This window comes from Papilio machaon, chromosome 21 (genome assembly GCF_912999745.1).
Source record: "Papilio machaon chromosome 21, ilPapMach1.1, whole genome shotgun sequence".
Taxonomy (NCBI): Eukaryota; Metazoa; Arthropoda; class Insecta; order Lepidoptera; family Papilionidae; genus Papilio; species Papilio machaon.
In genome coordinates, this window is record NC_060006.1 from 859,764 (window position 1) to 877,047 (window position 17,284).

Consider the following 17,284-nt stretch of genomic DNA (forward strand, 5'->3'; position numbering starts at 1 on the left):
TTTGCTGACTAAACTTGCATACGGGTAAAATGGTACGAGAACTAGAAGTAACATGAAATAAATTGATTACTATATATAACTAGCTTTTACCCGCGACTCCGTCCGCGCGGAATAAAAAAAAAAAAAGAAAACGGGGTAAAAATTATCCTATGTCCTATTCCTGGTTCTAAGCTACCTGCCCACCAATTTTCAGTCAAATCTATTCAGCCGTTCTTGAGTTATAAATGGTGTAACTAACACGACTTTCTTTTATATATATAGATAATTTTGGTACAATCTTTGGTATCATTTCAGTTTACGATACGTCCTTCTTCGTACGAATGAAATGAAATACATTAAATTGTAGAGTACTTTAAGAAGTTACTTATTCCTCCTTAAAAAACTTTATATGTATGTATACAAAAAAATGTTTTTTAATATATATAAACTTCAGTTAAATAATATTCGTTGTCAGTTTCAGTAGATTCTTAAATCTTTGTTCCGTCCCCCTGCCTGCTCTTTATTTGCTCAACTCCTTAATGCTTTATTTCGTCTATTTGCTTAGTCTAATTAGAAAACTCCGCATCGGCTAATGGTTAATATTGAATTTTGTCTCTTTTTGCTTGCAGCTCTATTGATACCTATTTCAGTCGCACTCCAGTTTATCTTTCACTTGTTGTAATCCTCATTTATAACTGATTACCGCCATTTTTTAAACTTTTTATTGCCTAAAAAAGTTAATCTATAAAATACATTTAATAATTATAATTTATTTTATACTAGCAGTTGCCTTTGTCCGCGCGAAATTAAAAACAAAACTAATAAAAAATATTATAGTCTATGTCAAGATAGGGTAGCTTTCCAACAGTGAAAGAATTTTCCACATCAGTTCAGTAGTTTCGGATCTAATTCAATGCTAACAAATAAACAAACAACTTAATCTGTCCTCTTCATATTACATAGTTTTCTATACCAACATTATAAAATAGGAACGATTTTATATAGATTGGATTTTCATCCTTTTTTTTTGCATTAATTTTGCAAGGTTTCGTATTCAAGTTTAAGATTTACGATTGTTTCATTTAAAACGGGGCCTTATACAGCATCGGAACTCTCGTTCAAGACTGGGACAGCATCCGCTGTCTTCTGCTGGATAGAAGCTTGTTATTTCAACAATCTCCGGAACGTTCCTCTCAACATCGGGAAGCAATGAGCTACAACTCGATAACGAAATTCCGCTTCTATGCTATAAACTTTACAAATATACTTCTCAATTATGACAATTGGCAAATTTTAACAAAACAAGAACAATGCTTGCTCAGGTGATTAGTTTCCAAAATACATTTACAGTTTCACTGACATATAAAGACCACTAGAAATTGCTTGGGTCGATCAAATACGAGTTAAGTATCAGCTAAACGCAAATTGAAATTCGTTTTATTACTGCAATAATGCAAATGCAAAAGATTGGTATAAAACAAAAATCCTTCTGCATTAATTACTCACCGACCTCATGTTACAATTGTCTTGCAGAGGTTTTAAACAGTCTTATCTAAAATTAACCAGAAATTTTCGATAGTAAAGGAATGATAAATACGAGCACAAAACTAAATTAAAATAATTATCTAGATTGCATTCGACCGAACGCGAGGCCAAAATGGCGGCATCTTTGACTATAAAGAAATGGACTAGGCAAAGACTTAATTATAGTAAATTTCGCGAGGGTAGAGGTAGGTGACATTTAGGTCAAAATGTCTTTACGAACGACCGACTTTTAAATAGACACACACTCAAGCAAGCAAGTTTAAAATTTAATCTTTTTTTTTTTGGCAGTGGAAAAGGCGCGCTTGATAGATCCTGTCTCTTTAAAGTCAAAGTGCGGCATCGAGTATTCTTTAACAACGAGCGCCATTGCGATTTGGTCAGCTATTTTATTCTTTTGTGAAACAAATTGTGTTAATTCTCGTATTTCACATTTAGTTCTGAATGCATGTATTGCAACTGAATCATAAATATTCCCACAGTTTTGTTATTTCTTTCTAGTTTTGATTTATATTCTTTTACATTAAAAAATACTGCATAGAGTACGATAGGAGGTATCGCAGCATTTTTAACGAAATTTTATTAGAATACTAGCTGTCGCTCAAAACTCCGTCCGCGTATAATTAAAAAAAAAACTAAATAAGTAGCATATGTGTTCTACCAGACTATGTTCCACATCTGTGCCAGATTTCATCAAGATACGTTGAGCCGTTCCGGAGATACCTTCAAACATCCATCCATCCATCCATCTAAACTTCCTCATTTATAATACGAGTATTAGGAAGATCTATAATTATTGCTTAAATAAGTTTTAATAAAGTCATTCTCTTTGTATTCGATTTGTTCATAAACCAATAAATACGTAACAAAGTACATTTAAAATTATAATTTTTATAAATTTATATCATAAAGTACCAGCCATTTTTAATAGGGACAAGAAGGAAGTGTAACATAAATTAAGTTTTTTCTTCGCCACCAGCCAATTCGCCGCGAGCGCTCCACCGACGTGCACATTTAATTGTTCCAACAAAACAATATTTTATAGTCTACTGCACTTTTTTAGCCCCACAGCACAGTCGTTACTCAAAATTATCTAACGCAGATATCTTTGCGAAAACCACATGATATACGGCCCTCGGTATACTAGAAGTACACTAAATATTTAGCCTTTATTCAGCTTAAAATTTTGGAACCTTGGCCGATTTAAACGGGCATTTGTTTTAATTTTTTTAATCTCGTTTAATGCTGATTATTTGTTTAATTAACATTAAGTAAATATAATAATTTAAGAAACTGTATCATAGGTTTTAAAATCGTTAGTTAACAGAAAAGATAGTCCCAGAAAACGCTAGTTATCAGCTTCAAAAGTGAATCTCGACACTATAGCTCGAAATTGTTTAATAATCAATATAATCTATATATATAAAAGAAAGTCGTGTTAGTTACACTATTTATAACTCAAGATCGGTCGAACTGATTTAGCTGAAAATTGATGGGGAGGTAGCTTAGAACTAGGAGATGGACATAGCAACTTTTTATCATGTGTTTTTTTATTCCGCGCAGACGGAGTCGCAGTAAAAGCTAGTATATAATAATATACCGTTTATTAACCATAAACAAAACAAAAATTACATTTAGGAAAGAAAAAAAATTGGCTATTGAAAAGAGGCTTAGCTGATTATGCCTCCACCTTGTCATGGTAGACCGTACTAGTTTTCAGCTGGTTTTCAAAATGAAACTAAACAAATTAAAATGATATCTTTTGCCACAAATTCCAGTTTCAACTTCAAATGTCATATTCTCTGGTGTCAAATGCAGATGACATTTTAAAATTAAATGTTATTTGCACATTGTTTTCCTATTTGCTGAATAACGAAGCGGCGATCGTGTTAACTTTTATATCGTCACGCAGACTTGATTGATGCCTATGACCTGTGACGTCATCGAACTCATATCCAGTAAAAGCATCGCAAATGCGGTGAATATTTATGAATGGCCGACACGTGACAACTCGTTAAATGCTCGATAAATTTTCACGTTTTAATTCCAATAGATGCGCTGTCAGTTAGCAAAGGCAAAATTCCAAATGAAATGTAAAACGAACTGAAATCTCTTTTCGAAACTCGAGTCCGTCCACTCAATCATTCACGTCATTTATCATTTTTTTCGCCAAAATGAAAACTCGTATCGTCAAACTATACAGGACCATAGACGTTGAAAAAAGAAAAAGAAGTCCGTAGGAGCTATCCGAACGTCTTTTTGTTTTTAACAGTTGGTACTCGGCGGACTCTCCACTCGAATTTAGAAGCCGCCTCGTGTGTGTGTTTGCGCGGGATTGCAAGGGGGCATTTAAATTTCGTCGGCTAATAACGGTAGCCCGCCAATTCGCTCATGTTTGACCAGTTTGACAGATCGCCGACATGAATTCCACTTTGTGACGGGAAAATGGCGTATTATGCGTTTTTTATTCGACCTCTTGTCTTTCAGCACTTCTTTTGTGATTGAGCCCTGTACAAATTTATGACGACGGATTGTCAGGGAGGGAATTGGATTTGAATTTCGGTCTATTGGTATTGACGTGCTTTCTCTTTGCTTTTTGTTTCTTTTATTAATATCAGTCGTTTCTTCCGTCCTCTCCTGTTCATACTATGATGTCCGTTCACATGTACTTTTTGCTTTTATGTTGTGAATGTGACAAAGTGCATGCTTCGCACATTATCCGTGTATAAATATAAATGAATTACAGTTCAATTTAAACATAATTTTAACTTTTAATAACATAAGTAATACTAATCTGTATTAACTTGAAACTAATATTGAGTACTGTACGTAACATGAAGATTGGCATGTAAAACAAAACCAATGACATAAAATTCAACCAAACGAAAGACTAGGCACAGGTTAGAACTCACTGGTACTGCGAGTGTTTCATATTCCCTCGCGCTGAAAGCTAGAAGCCAGTGGAATCGAAGAGCCACGATAAAGGACCGGAGACATTAGCGGCGGATTTACGAGCGGCGACACTTCAACTATTTGCATGCGACCTCCAGCGCCCTCGTGCGGAAAGAATGAGTTCCCTCGGCCATTCTTCAGCGAGATACGCATCGGAAGTTGTCGCCGATGTTATAACAACGCTATATCGTACCGTAATGGCAATCATTAAAGCATATATCCTATCATTACTTGTATATATTAAACTATGTAATTTTATAACGTTGAATAAAGGTTACTATGGAAATGAGTCAATGATAGACTGCAAAAAGTTTTTGTTTTATTAACTAAGCTTGGCCATGGTCAAAAAATGGTAAGCGCTAACTTAATAAATTCCTATTAACTCTACTCTTGAAGGCTCCCACGTCATATTTAAATAGAACAATCTACGCCAGCAACTTGTTTCAAACCTTGCATTACAAGGGACGATGATTCAAACGTTATAAAACTTTGTTTCAAGCGAAATATATCCTAAAAATTATAGACCGGTAACTCATCTGCAGTTCATCTGGTGTTGCGGATGTCCATGGCTATCGTTAATAACCTCGTTGTTCCCGTTGCTCGATTGCCCCCTTCTCTTGTAAAAAAATAAAAAGTTCAGAATTTACATCATTACTCGTAAATCCAAATGTATGGAAAATATCTAATAGAAGCAGGATCTGTAATCACCATAGGCCAGGACGAACACCCAGAGGTTGTAATTAAACTAAAAACGTTCAGGCTTCAATAAAAACCTGTAACCGTAGCGGTCGGTGGTCGAAAACATAATTGTCCATAGTAATGATTGTAGGTAATTGTCGAGAGCCGCCCTTTAACCCTTCACAAGGAAGAGCCCTTGCGTGCTGTCCAAGTTAAAAGAGATTGGCCTTAATAAAATGTTGAATTAAACTTAAGAAGTAATTTTCTTATTTATAAATCAAATCAATCTGAATTTTTCCATTGCTGAAAACACGCTGAGTCTACTACAATATTTTGTATGTAAGGTTATTTCCTTTTAACACTATACTAACAATATTTTTTTTAATTTGGGAGACATTAAAGTAATAATTTGAGTGTCCCATATTCTTTACAATTAAGTTAATATTAATTAAAGTACATTGTGACGAATAGTAAAAAAAAAAAACTTGTAGGTAGATGTTGCTCGTTTTGTTAAACTACCCTAAAATTTAATCAAATCGCGTCCTCTTATGACATGTGACCGCGTCCTAATAGCGGTCAGCGCAGGGCCGAATTAAGACAATAATTACTCGCGGTTCTGTCCCGGGTGAAATTTCGTTTCGGCTAATACTTTTTATGTTGTCGAGTGTACTATTTGAATGGGAAGGAATATGTGTTTACACGACTTTTATAGACTAGCTTTATAGCAACATCCCAATGAAACGTTTTGTTTTTGAGAGCTTCAGTTCCCTTTTGCAAGGTTTTTTTCTGTTCCATATATAGACGCTTACAATTTTAAAAGTGTTTCGTTTTATACCAAGAAGAAAGATTTCATTTAAATACGCATATCATACTAATGTTATAAATGCTAATGTTTAGATGGATGGATGTTTGTTTGAAGGTATCTTCGGAACAGCCCAATGGGTCTCTATGAAATTTGGCATAGTTGTAGAACATAGTCTGGAAGAACATATAGATTACTTATTATTATTTTTTAATTCCGCGCAGACAGCGCTGCGGGTTATAGCTAGTATATAATACTACATTATTTATAGTGTAAAGAAATAAATTTAAATAGACTTATTACTTTTATTATCATGTTTGTCAGCTTGAAAAACAAAATCTCAAGGATATTTATACAGCCTATTCCTATCTATAATTATAGTAATTAACAAGATAGATAAAATCCGTCAAACCTAATAACACTTTATGACGGTAGTAAATGAATCAAAAACTTAAAAAGACAAATTTATTGCCGCCATTTTACCGCATTATGTCAAACGCTCAAGGTCCTGTCAAAGTGACAATATTTGCCGTGGTATTTAATACTAATATGTACCAAAGATATAATATGTAGATGTCAAGGCGATGTAATGATTTCAAGTGATTTTCAACTTTGCGTCCTTGTCATAATGACTATATTTAATAATAAAATAATGGCCCGAATTCTTAATAATTTAGCAGTATGTACTTTATAACTGACACAATAAGGAGTATAGTGTTTTGAAGGCGATTATCTTGTCTATCACGACAATCTCATTTGTCATTTATAATAATGGCGCATGTGAACGAAAAATAGTCTTATTACCTGTCTATGTGTGTGTTGAAAACTTATGTTGACCTAGAATAAAACGATTAACTATACTTCCTACTACTAACGACAATATATTGTCACACAGTACATTACATCATCATCACCATCATCATTAGCTTACTATACGTCCCCACTGAGGGGTCAGGAGCCTATCCTAAGTTAGGGGGCGTGGCGGCACCAGAGCGTGTTGACTTCACACATATCTTTGAATTTCTTCAAAGGTTGCATCACGATGTTTTCCTTAACCGTAAGAACGTCGGATAAATATACATATGTAAATCGAATCGACACATTGGTACATAGCGAGACTCGAACCCAAGATTTGCAGATTACAAATCAAGTGCTTAACCTCTGTGCCACCGACGTTCTCATTTATATACATTACAAACATAGTTTTTATTAAGAAATCGCTGGTCTGGTCACTATATTATAAATGGTCATTGAGTTTGTCATTGAAATATCAGTCCGTCCCTGGTTTAAGGCCGCCGACACACCAGCCGCGATCGAGATCTTACGATAAAAATCATCACGCTTCAGCGCCCACGACAATTGATATCCGAAGGTCGGCAAATAATACGCTTGCAAGATAGGTAGCGACATGTTCAGAAGCGATAGCGATTTTAATTAATAATAACATTTAATTAAAAAACTAACTGACGTTGGTCGTTAAATAATCAACAAAAAAAGAAAATCAACAGAAAAAGGTATCTCTAAGCGATGTTAGGTTTAATAAAAAAATATACACACATAAATCGCGAAACACCATCTTTTATTAGAAATTTTCTCAAAGGACTTAAAACCAAAGTAAAATCAAAATCGCTCTTGCATGTGAATATGCTTAAAGCCATAACCAATTCCATGATCCTTACAACTGTCATTTTAATAATGATAAGCCAATTTAATCTTTATCAGTTTGTTATAGGGACTATAATCGCATCCGAACAAATTCTAATGATTACATAGATAAAATTGATTTTTTCTGTCGAAATAACAAAGCGGATAATCCACAGATTTTTTTCAAGTATTAACTTTAGTAAAGACAATTGAATTAACAATTAATTTATTTATTTTTATGCTTGACTGCCAGTAACACATAAAATAAATATTATTTATAATTTTAAATAATAACCTTAAAGTTAAAATAATATTCTATTGTTTTTGTGACCAATTTGATAAAGTTTTAAATGTATTTGATATCCATCGTACAAAATAATCTTTGAATTATTTAATCTTTGAAGAAACTAATAGTTTATTCCAAATGACGCAATAAACTTTTTATAATCATAGCTTTATAATTTTACTCTTAGGTATTTCCTTAATTACTGTATTATTTCTCGTTAACTAAACAAGTAATATTTATTCTATCTGTCGTATATTTTAAAATTTGATAACTTAATAAGGAATATAATTGTATTGTTTAAACACTGAAAATATGATATTTTATTTTATTTAATATGTTATTTTCAATATAACATTATCTTCTTCATTGCAAAATAAATAAAAAGCCTTTAGCACATATCACCTAGCTTCCTAAAAAAATGCAGTTAAAACCAGTCCAGCTTCGGAAATTACACAAAACAATCGCAGTTTTATGGACAGACAGACTTTTTTAAGCAACGCTGATACAAGAGATACCTACACTAAGAGATTCTTTAAGTCCTTTAGTAAAGAAGTTGAATACTAAGATTTTAATTTGTTTCAGATCGCACAGCTAGTGGAGGACGTGCGCAGACTCCAAGCCTCACTATCAGCACTGCAGGAAGCGCATTCACAGCAACTGCGACGGCTGGAGGAGCGGCTGGACGAGAAAAAGCAACACATCGCCCGCCTCGAAGCCCGCCTCGACACGCAGCGTGACTACGATGACATCAAGCGGGAGATCAGGTAATATACGACTCGAAGGACCAAAAGTCAATTTACTTTATTAACAAACTAAATAGCGGAATTTGAAAAGAAAAGGTAACGGGATAAAAAATATCTTCAAACAAACATCCATCTAAACTTTCGTATTTATGATATTAGTAAGATTACGTGTAAACCTAACATTTCGAAACATATAAGTAGTCAGATCTTGTCTTATCTCGAAAGATATTATAGCCATTACCCTTGTTAAAATGTAATTTTCATTTAAAATTACAGATATTTAGCATTCAGTAGACGAGGTCAGACATCAAACGATCATTTTATTCCCTCTTAAAGTACTGAGAAAAATTACTTACAATTAAATTATAAAAACATTTAAAGCGCCAATAACCGAATGGTTAAGAGTCGGACATTCTATCGTGTCGTGGGTTCGACACCTACTTAAGCTTACTTGTAACGATGAAAAGAAATGATATCGTATATTCAATGTTTACACTTATTTTGTGTCAGGTTAAGTTGGTTGAACTGATGATAGTTTATGGTCTATAAGTACTAAGAATAGTGTAGATGTTCGTAAACTTGATAAGACTATCAGTGCGTTCACCTCGCCTCTGTTTGACGTAGATTACGGCCTGTTGGCCAACCGAGCCTTGAATACGGCCGGAGAACCTTCTGAATTCAATCTGAATGTGTATCAGTGAATCATGTCTTATATACATTATTTAAATATTGTTTCTTTATATTTACAGTACATAAACTTCGTATCAGTAGTACTTATTAATTTTTTGAACACAAATAAAACATTTAATAATTCTAAATAGTTCATATTGTGGTGATAACTAAGGATAGAGTCCATTCAAAATACCTGCAATAATATACAGGACATTTAGATATAGAATGAATGTTTTGATTTTTTTTTACAAACTCATTATCTCTCAAAAAAGACACTAACATAAACAATACTGCTGAAAATATTAACCCAAAAGTCGTTCAATTTAGCACGGTCCTAGCTCACATCTCTCGCCTCTTAAATCTATCCGCACTTGTTAATTTTGTATGTTTCTTTTTAAAATAACAATGTATAATTAAACTAATAAAAAAGCATCTTTTTTTAAATACGTAGCTTATTATAGCTGCTTTATTTCCTGCCTTAATCGTGCACCCACCCGAGGACAGATTTCAAAACAATCGTAGCAGTGTTGGTTCAGTGTCACCGCACAGCAAACGCTGCATTGTTTGCCGACCCTACCTTTGACTGATAACAGGCGCCTACGCCTGCATACCCGGAATATAACTTGACTATCAGCTTTAATTAATTAGATTATATATAACTTTTATTTACTAAGATTTAAGTTAGAACTTAACAACGATAATGTAATAAATATGATGCGATAGTCTGTTAACCTGTCTGTTACTCTATAACCATAGACTTGAAAATACAATGACCATCAACAGGCTAAAGTAAACTGTTAGTTACAACTAACTGCGGTCACCATCGCACGACCGCGCCATTGGCGTAACAAATGCTTCTGTAACTCAAACATACATGCGGAGTAAGCCAAAGGAGGTCCCGATCCTCTTTTTTGTGTCCACACGGTCCCACAAACTAACATCTACCCGCTAAACGATTCAAGATATGGAATTTAGCTTTCAAACTCCGTGTTTATTCAATATATTGATACAAAAATCGCTCCCTGAGAAACCTCTAAACGTTTTCTATATGTATTTTTTTTTCGACTTCCTGCCATCAGTGGGAAATATAAATACGATTATCGTGTTAATCAATGTATCGGAATTTAATCTTTGGGATGTGGAGTTCTATGTATAATTTTTTAGCTGAAATGATGTTTAAACACTAAATGAGATATTTGAACTGACGTCTGCGACTCTGTCTGCGCGGAACTAAAAGAAATTAATAAGTAGCCTATGTGTTCTTCTAGACTATGTTTCATATGCATGTCAAATTTCATCGAAATCTGTTCAGCCGTTCTGGAGATACCTTCTAACAAACATACATTCATTTAAACATACGCATTTATAATATTGGTACTCTTTTCGTCATCATTTCAACAAATAATTATTATCGAAAAGTAATGCTATTTCTCTCTAACTTGTTATTCATGCCGGTTTAAAAAAAAACTACACACTTAATCAGTCCTGTTTTGTTTGTCTGACCACTTCCTTGCGGGTCGTTTACGTCCGACAATGTTTATCCACTCTTTGTAGAGTTGTCGGAAGGAGACGTCACTTTGTATCCCCGCCGTCAAATTGTCTTTGCTCTATTTGTGTCAGTTCTTTTTTGAACGCATCAAAATAGTGAAGGCTTCAAACGATTTGAATGAATTCAACAATCGATACTAACATCAATTTATTAAGAAGTTTTACAATGTGCTCGCTATGACGTAACTTTAAAAAAATTGTGCAAACACAAAACTACCAAAACATCTGTACAAGAGCACAATATTGTTTTCATATTTTTAAAAGACAATGAGTTACTACTTCAAAAAAAACTGATATTTATTTTTATAGTCGTATCTTTTTGGTGTTACTGCTATTGCCCTTCAACTTCTAGTATTAGAAAGTCTTACGTCACGTAAATACATTATTAAAATTATCAATTACCAAACATCGATTCCTGTATCGATCAACCGATCAATCGATCCTATGAATAGTTCACAGATTCCATGTTTATTATGTTTGCACAAGACTAATTTTATGTCGCCGCTTGTCGGTCGCTTTCCTTTGATGACGGATCAAAGGGGCCGCCCTTCGCTCGCCATATTGGTAAAAATAACACATTAAACTATGAAAAACATCGGCTGCAGAGCCATGCGGCGACACCCGCGCCTTGACAAATCTAATTACATCTACATCCATACAAAAGAACAAATCATACATGTACTAAAACTTTGTTAAAGAGACTGGCTTCATGTAAAATTCGTATTTTTTTTTTCGTACCTTTTATCAATGATCAGGTTTACGAAGAAATTTTCATTACGGAGCAGTGAGCCTAGCATGAATATTGGTGATCATCGCCATCGTTTCTATATCGACAACAGTTGTGTCAAAATTTATGCTACGGTCCTATTAGGCATTTAAATTAGGCCTATTAACGTACACCAAAGATCTCATACTAATTTTATCATAACTGACGATGGCGATACAAAGGCGATTGTAATAAATATTATCCGATTGGTCTACAGTTTAAAAAACAAAACACGATAATGATCCATTGATGTATCAAAAATGTCGAAGTATTTTAACGTTAATTACATAATTTCGTAAAAGCGATCTATCTCAATTTGTTTACAGAGAGATAATTTTTCTCAATATAATGATTAATCAAAGGCGTTTATCAGCAGGATGTTGTCTAATATCTTCCGGGAACGCCGGGAACACACGGGAGTTAACACAACTTTTTAATATACATACATTACGTTCTAGTATCAAGAAATTTAAAGATTGAATTCGCTCTAATCACACCGTCATGTATCACTGCGACAGCTGCACAACTTATTTATTAAAAAGTTAAAATTATTCTAACCTATTGAACATCTTTTGTCTGTTGCCATTTACGATATTCCGAAAAAAAAAAAACATCTACATTTAAAACAATAGATACATTCAAAACATACCTTACTACGATTCATGTCAAATAGAAGTTATTGAAAATGTCATAAAAAATAAAAGTGTACACCCCATAGTGTGACATCAGTGAATTAAAGTAACGTTCCGAAAAATCTTGGTCGAAATCATCGAAAACGCGACCGATAGATAAATAAGTTGAGGACAAAAGCAGGGACCCTTCGCAATTATTACCTTGGGCACGCGAGATCTACAACACTTGGCCTTTCCCATACAGACCCCGATTCTTTATACCCACTCCTTACAAAAGTTATACAAGAAACTTTGCTAATACTATCTAGTGATGTGCTTCTATAAACAAATATAAAAACTAAAAACTAAACTTATACGATAATACTAAGGTATAAATCAAACTAATACGTCTGATAATTTTAAGTATCACGGTGAAAAATTTAACTAATTCTAGTAAATATTTTAGTAAATAGAACTTACATACCTATTTCTTTTCTAGATTGTATTTTAATAACGCAATGATTATACCTAAGGCAAATTAGATTTAGACTATTTGGAATTACGAAATATTTTTCACAATAAAATATGCAATTCCAGTCTACATCTATTTTTACTAAATAAACATGGAAACGAGTTTAATATCATAACTGTAAAGAAAAACCTTATTAATTTAATTTTAATTTAACATATTTGAATGTTTATTTTGATTTACCGACAATCGGCAAACAGTTAGGTAAATGTTTGAAAACTAGATAAATTTAATTTTGAGTTACTATATCAATTACAATTTGATATATTATAACAAATTAAAAGATTTATTTGATATGGCAATAATTATACAGTAATGTAATAATAATAAGTAATTAAAATTACAAAATAATTTCCTAGTTCATACATGAATGTCACGTCACTAGTCTGAAATAATCCTCTACACTCTATACTCTATGCCCAATAACTGTTTGTAGCACCTGTAGCGGTTTATTGCTTATTTATACCGCTCCTCGGCACCGGATTAAGTTATAGCCAGCCTTCCGAAGATTAAAGCTTAATGGGGAGCCCGAATGGATTGATTTCTGTAAGGCGCCGCGGCAAATCTGCGCTTAGAACGGTATCAAGTAGCCTTAAATTACACCCTTCGATTAATTGGTTAGAGAGCGTCTTGCCTGAACGACATGTTACTTTTGCCTTTTAACGTTTTAAAATGGAGGCAAAGGTCTTGTTAACAGCCAGTAATAGCAACTTTGAATTATTAAAAAAAAGGATTAGTGAAGATAATAGATAAAAATAGAAAAGTAATAAAGTAGAGAAAAATAATATCCATGTCTCCACACTTATCGTGACATGTCATAATAATTTTTGGGACGAGGAATATTTACTCTGTAAGAATGATGCTATAAATAACGAATACCCGAGCCGTATACAAAATTACCTTTCTATATTTAACTAACATAAGAACCATAATAGTGTGAGAGAAAAGTAATCAACAAATTTAGTGGAAGAACAATGTTGACACTGGCCCAAAATTAAAAAGAAAAAGACAAATAAGAAATGCTTATCTGATGTTTAATCAAAAAAGCGAGCGCACACACGATTTACATATTTCCATGCGAACAAACAATATTATATAGTTTACATTAGCCCGCTGCTTATTTATCAATAGAGGCCTGTCGTGGACACCTGTCTCCATTTGCTTAGGCAATGTTTGTCTTACATTTAACGAAACTTAGTCGCACACAAATTATCAACTAATTTACGCGCCCCGACATTTTTTTTCCGACGTTCCTAAGATTTTTACTGCGTTTACACAGCGTGCGTTTGTCTATCTTCATTTGTTCAACTCCTAAATACCGGAAAACGTGGCTTTGTCAATATTATCCTGTTTGAAAAGCGATATGACACTGACATTAGAGGTTTCCCGCCTTACCGGCTGTCAATGCGGTTCGGATAGGCGTCGCTGCATCGTATTGACCGATCGATTGGTCCCCATTGGTCAGCCGGCGTGGGGCGGAGTCACAAGTTATCGGCGACCGATGGTTTCGCTGATAAACTCTGATTGTGACGTCAAACTCATTGTTCGGATACGACGATAGCAAAAAACTGCAATCATTATCGTTTCCTAGTATTGTTCGTAAAATTTATAGATATGTTTTATTTTAATTTTCCCGTATATAATACTTAATATTAATTAATATTAGTTTAATTATTCGTGTAGTTAATAATTATCCGACGCATCTTAAATAAAAAAAAGCTTTTTCATAACATAATTGATCAGGATTTTATGACTATACTGCTAACTTGGTTCCCCATTTCCAGAACCGATATTTAAACTGAGTTAAAAGAAAATAGAACCACAATAGTAAAGTCATCTTACATGTTATTTCATTTTATTTACACGTAATTAAATAAATCAATATACAAGATGTTTAGAAATAAATCTAATACAATACAAATTATATATTCTACATGAATAAAACTCGCTCATTGATAAGCATATAATATAGTCATAATAAAACTAACTAACCTTACTACAGTAATAAAATCAGTCTACGGAATTAAACAAACGAAGATATTCTATTATTATAAATAAACTAGCTGTCGCTTGAACTCTGTCCGCGTGGAATAAAAAAAAACTTAAGAAATAACCTATATGTTCTTCCAGATTATGTTCTACATCTGTCCCAAATTTCATCAAGATCCGTTCAGACGTTCTACATTCGCATTTAAGTAATATTTAATAATATTTGTAAGATTAGTAAAATGTATTTTTAAACGAAACAATGAATGAGTGAATGACTAATATCAAAGAATGAATGACATTCCCATGACTTATCCTTTTAACCCTTTAACACTCGTCTTGATAATAAAACTATCAAGTTTAGAACACTCTATATTTTAATATTACAATGGTTTAGTTTACAATAGTTTACGTGAAAAGCACTTGCACGCTCCTGTCCCCACCTGGTGGCCTCAGGGACTCAACTCAAATGTTTAATGTCAAACTATAAAGTGCCGTATTGCTTGCAAATTTGCACAACACCCGACTAAATTCGATACACCGATCTACACATAACTCTTGTTATACCTCAATGGCATCTAAATTTAGTCGCCTTGTCTCGATCAGGGGCTTAATTGGTGATATATTAAATTGTAATTAAGGTACCCGTATTATCAGAGGTGTGAAAATCTGGCGCTGCAAATCGATACGTGCAACTTGTTGCTCTGTCTGTATTCAATATTATTTAACAAGATAGTAATTTTACTGCAAATATTGAATGTAAAAAAATTATGAAGTAACTTGTAACTTAGTAACAAGTAACTTGCTGTCGTCCACGACTCCGTCTGCGCAGATTTAAAAAAAACTTTATTAGTAGCTTACGTGTTCTTCCAGACCATGCTCTACATCCGTCCCGGAGATACCTTCAAATTTTCACATTTATAAAATTAGTAACAAATAAGATATGATCCGTTTGGTAATAAATCTATCTATATACATAAAAGAAAGTCGTGTTAGTTACACTATTTATAACTCAAGATCGGTCGAACTGATCTAGCTGAAAATTGATGGGGAGGTAGCTTAGAACTTGGAGGCGAACATAGGAACTTTTTTATTTTGTGTGCATTTTTTTATTCCGCGCGGACGAAGTCGCGGGTAAAAGCTAGTTAGAAATATAGATGTCGGCTTGTAAAATAGAACCCGTAACCTCTACTTAGTAATCTTTTATATTAATATTAACCAGAATATAAATAATTGCTTAATTACAGTGTTCATAGCACGAATATTTGTGACAATCGGATTCGTATCGCCATCGATAATTGTCACAATTTATATGAGATTTTTGTTGTACTTTATTCACAATGTCCGCTGCACAAATTTTGTCGATGACGTCACAATATTCGTGCTAGGCTCACTAATTTAAAAAAACATCATCAAATTATATCACGCAGTAATATTTAACAAACAAATCGTAATCAATCACTGATAATACAAATAATAACATTAATAATCACATAATCAACTAACCTTCATGTCAACCATAGACACGGATCAAAAGCGTATAATTACCATCGAGCTCTATGACTAGAGCGATTAGGCTACACACGATTGGAGTTAAACGATAAATATTTAATAATACTCTTTGAAAATATATTTGTTCACACCAATACGTTAAATTAACATTATCAGACGAAGCGACGGAGGCCCTTATCTGTTAATAGCCAAGGAGCCCTCAAAGGGTTCAATCTCAATAAATTTATGAAAGGAATATTGCCAATAAGGACACCGGCATATCCTATTAATTAAAATACTTAATTAATTCACCTGGAATGGGTTTAATCAATTCCTTTGCTCTCAATTTATTAAGGGACAGCTATCGGGTCACCTCATGCTAATTATGCCGTCTTACTTTGTTCATTTATATCTGATATCTTAAATCCCTGGCTTTTGTAATTTATAAACGGAATTTTTATTATTTTAAACCCATAATTTTTAATTGGTCAAAAGAATTTGTATTCCTAAATTAACTCATGTAGATTCGTCCGCGCGGAATTAATCAGAATGTAAAAGTAGCCTATGTCTTCTTCCAGATTATGTTATAAATATGTGCCAAATTTCATCAAGATCTGTGGAGCCGTTACGGAGATAACGTCAAATAAACATCCATCTAAAAATTCACTATGTTTGAAATACTATTTTTATGTTGTAGCATTTTAAGTATTCTTAGGTCAAAAATTAAATCTATTTCAATTTTGTAATACAATAAATATCTAAAGGAATACATTTTGTTGCAGTATGCTGCGGTCTTTAGACCTTAGTTCAGACCGGCCGGTGGACCGCAAGCCTGAGCTGCGGTCTCCCGCCGTCCCGCAAGAGGACCGCGCGTCCGCGGAACGCGAGCGAAGCGCAGAACGAAGAGACACCGGTGAGTAATGTATCTTGTACTAACTCGCATTCTTGATATTAATCACAAGCTATCCATCAAACATACTAATAACTCGGAGACAATGTCTAGACAGCCTCCACTCAGCTCTAGGTACTAACACAATGTAAACGTCGACGCTATA

At 33.7% G+C, this 17,284-nt stretch overlaps 1 protein-coding gene across 3 annotated transcripts in view; it reads left to right on the forward strand.

Annotated features, from left to right (window-relative positions):
* The window catches only part of LOC106713052 (homeobox protein cut), a 144,742-nt gene that overhangs the window by 107,686 nt on the left and 19,772 nt on the right, over positions 1-17,284 (forward strand). For all 3 annotated transcript variants that reach the window (XM_014505755.2, XM_014505756.2, XM_014505758.2), the window contains exons 4-5: positions 8,466-8,647; positions 17,012-17,142. In XM_014505755.2, coding sequence (XP_014361241.2) covers positions 8,466-8,647; positions 17,012-17,142 — 313 coding nt within the window. The remainder of the gene's footprint in view (positions 1-8,465; positions 8,648-17,011; positions 17,143-17,284) is intronic.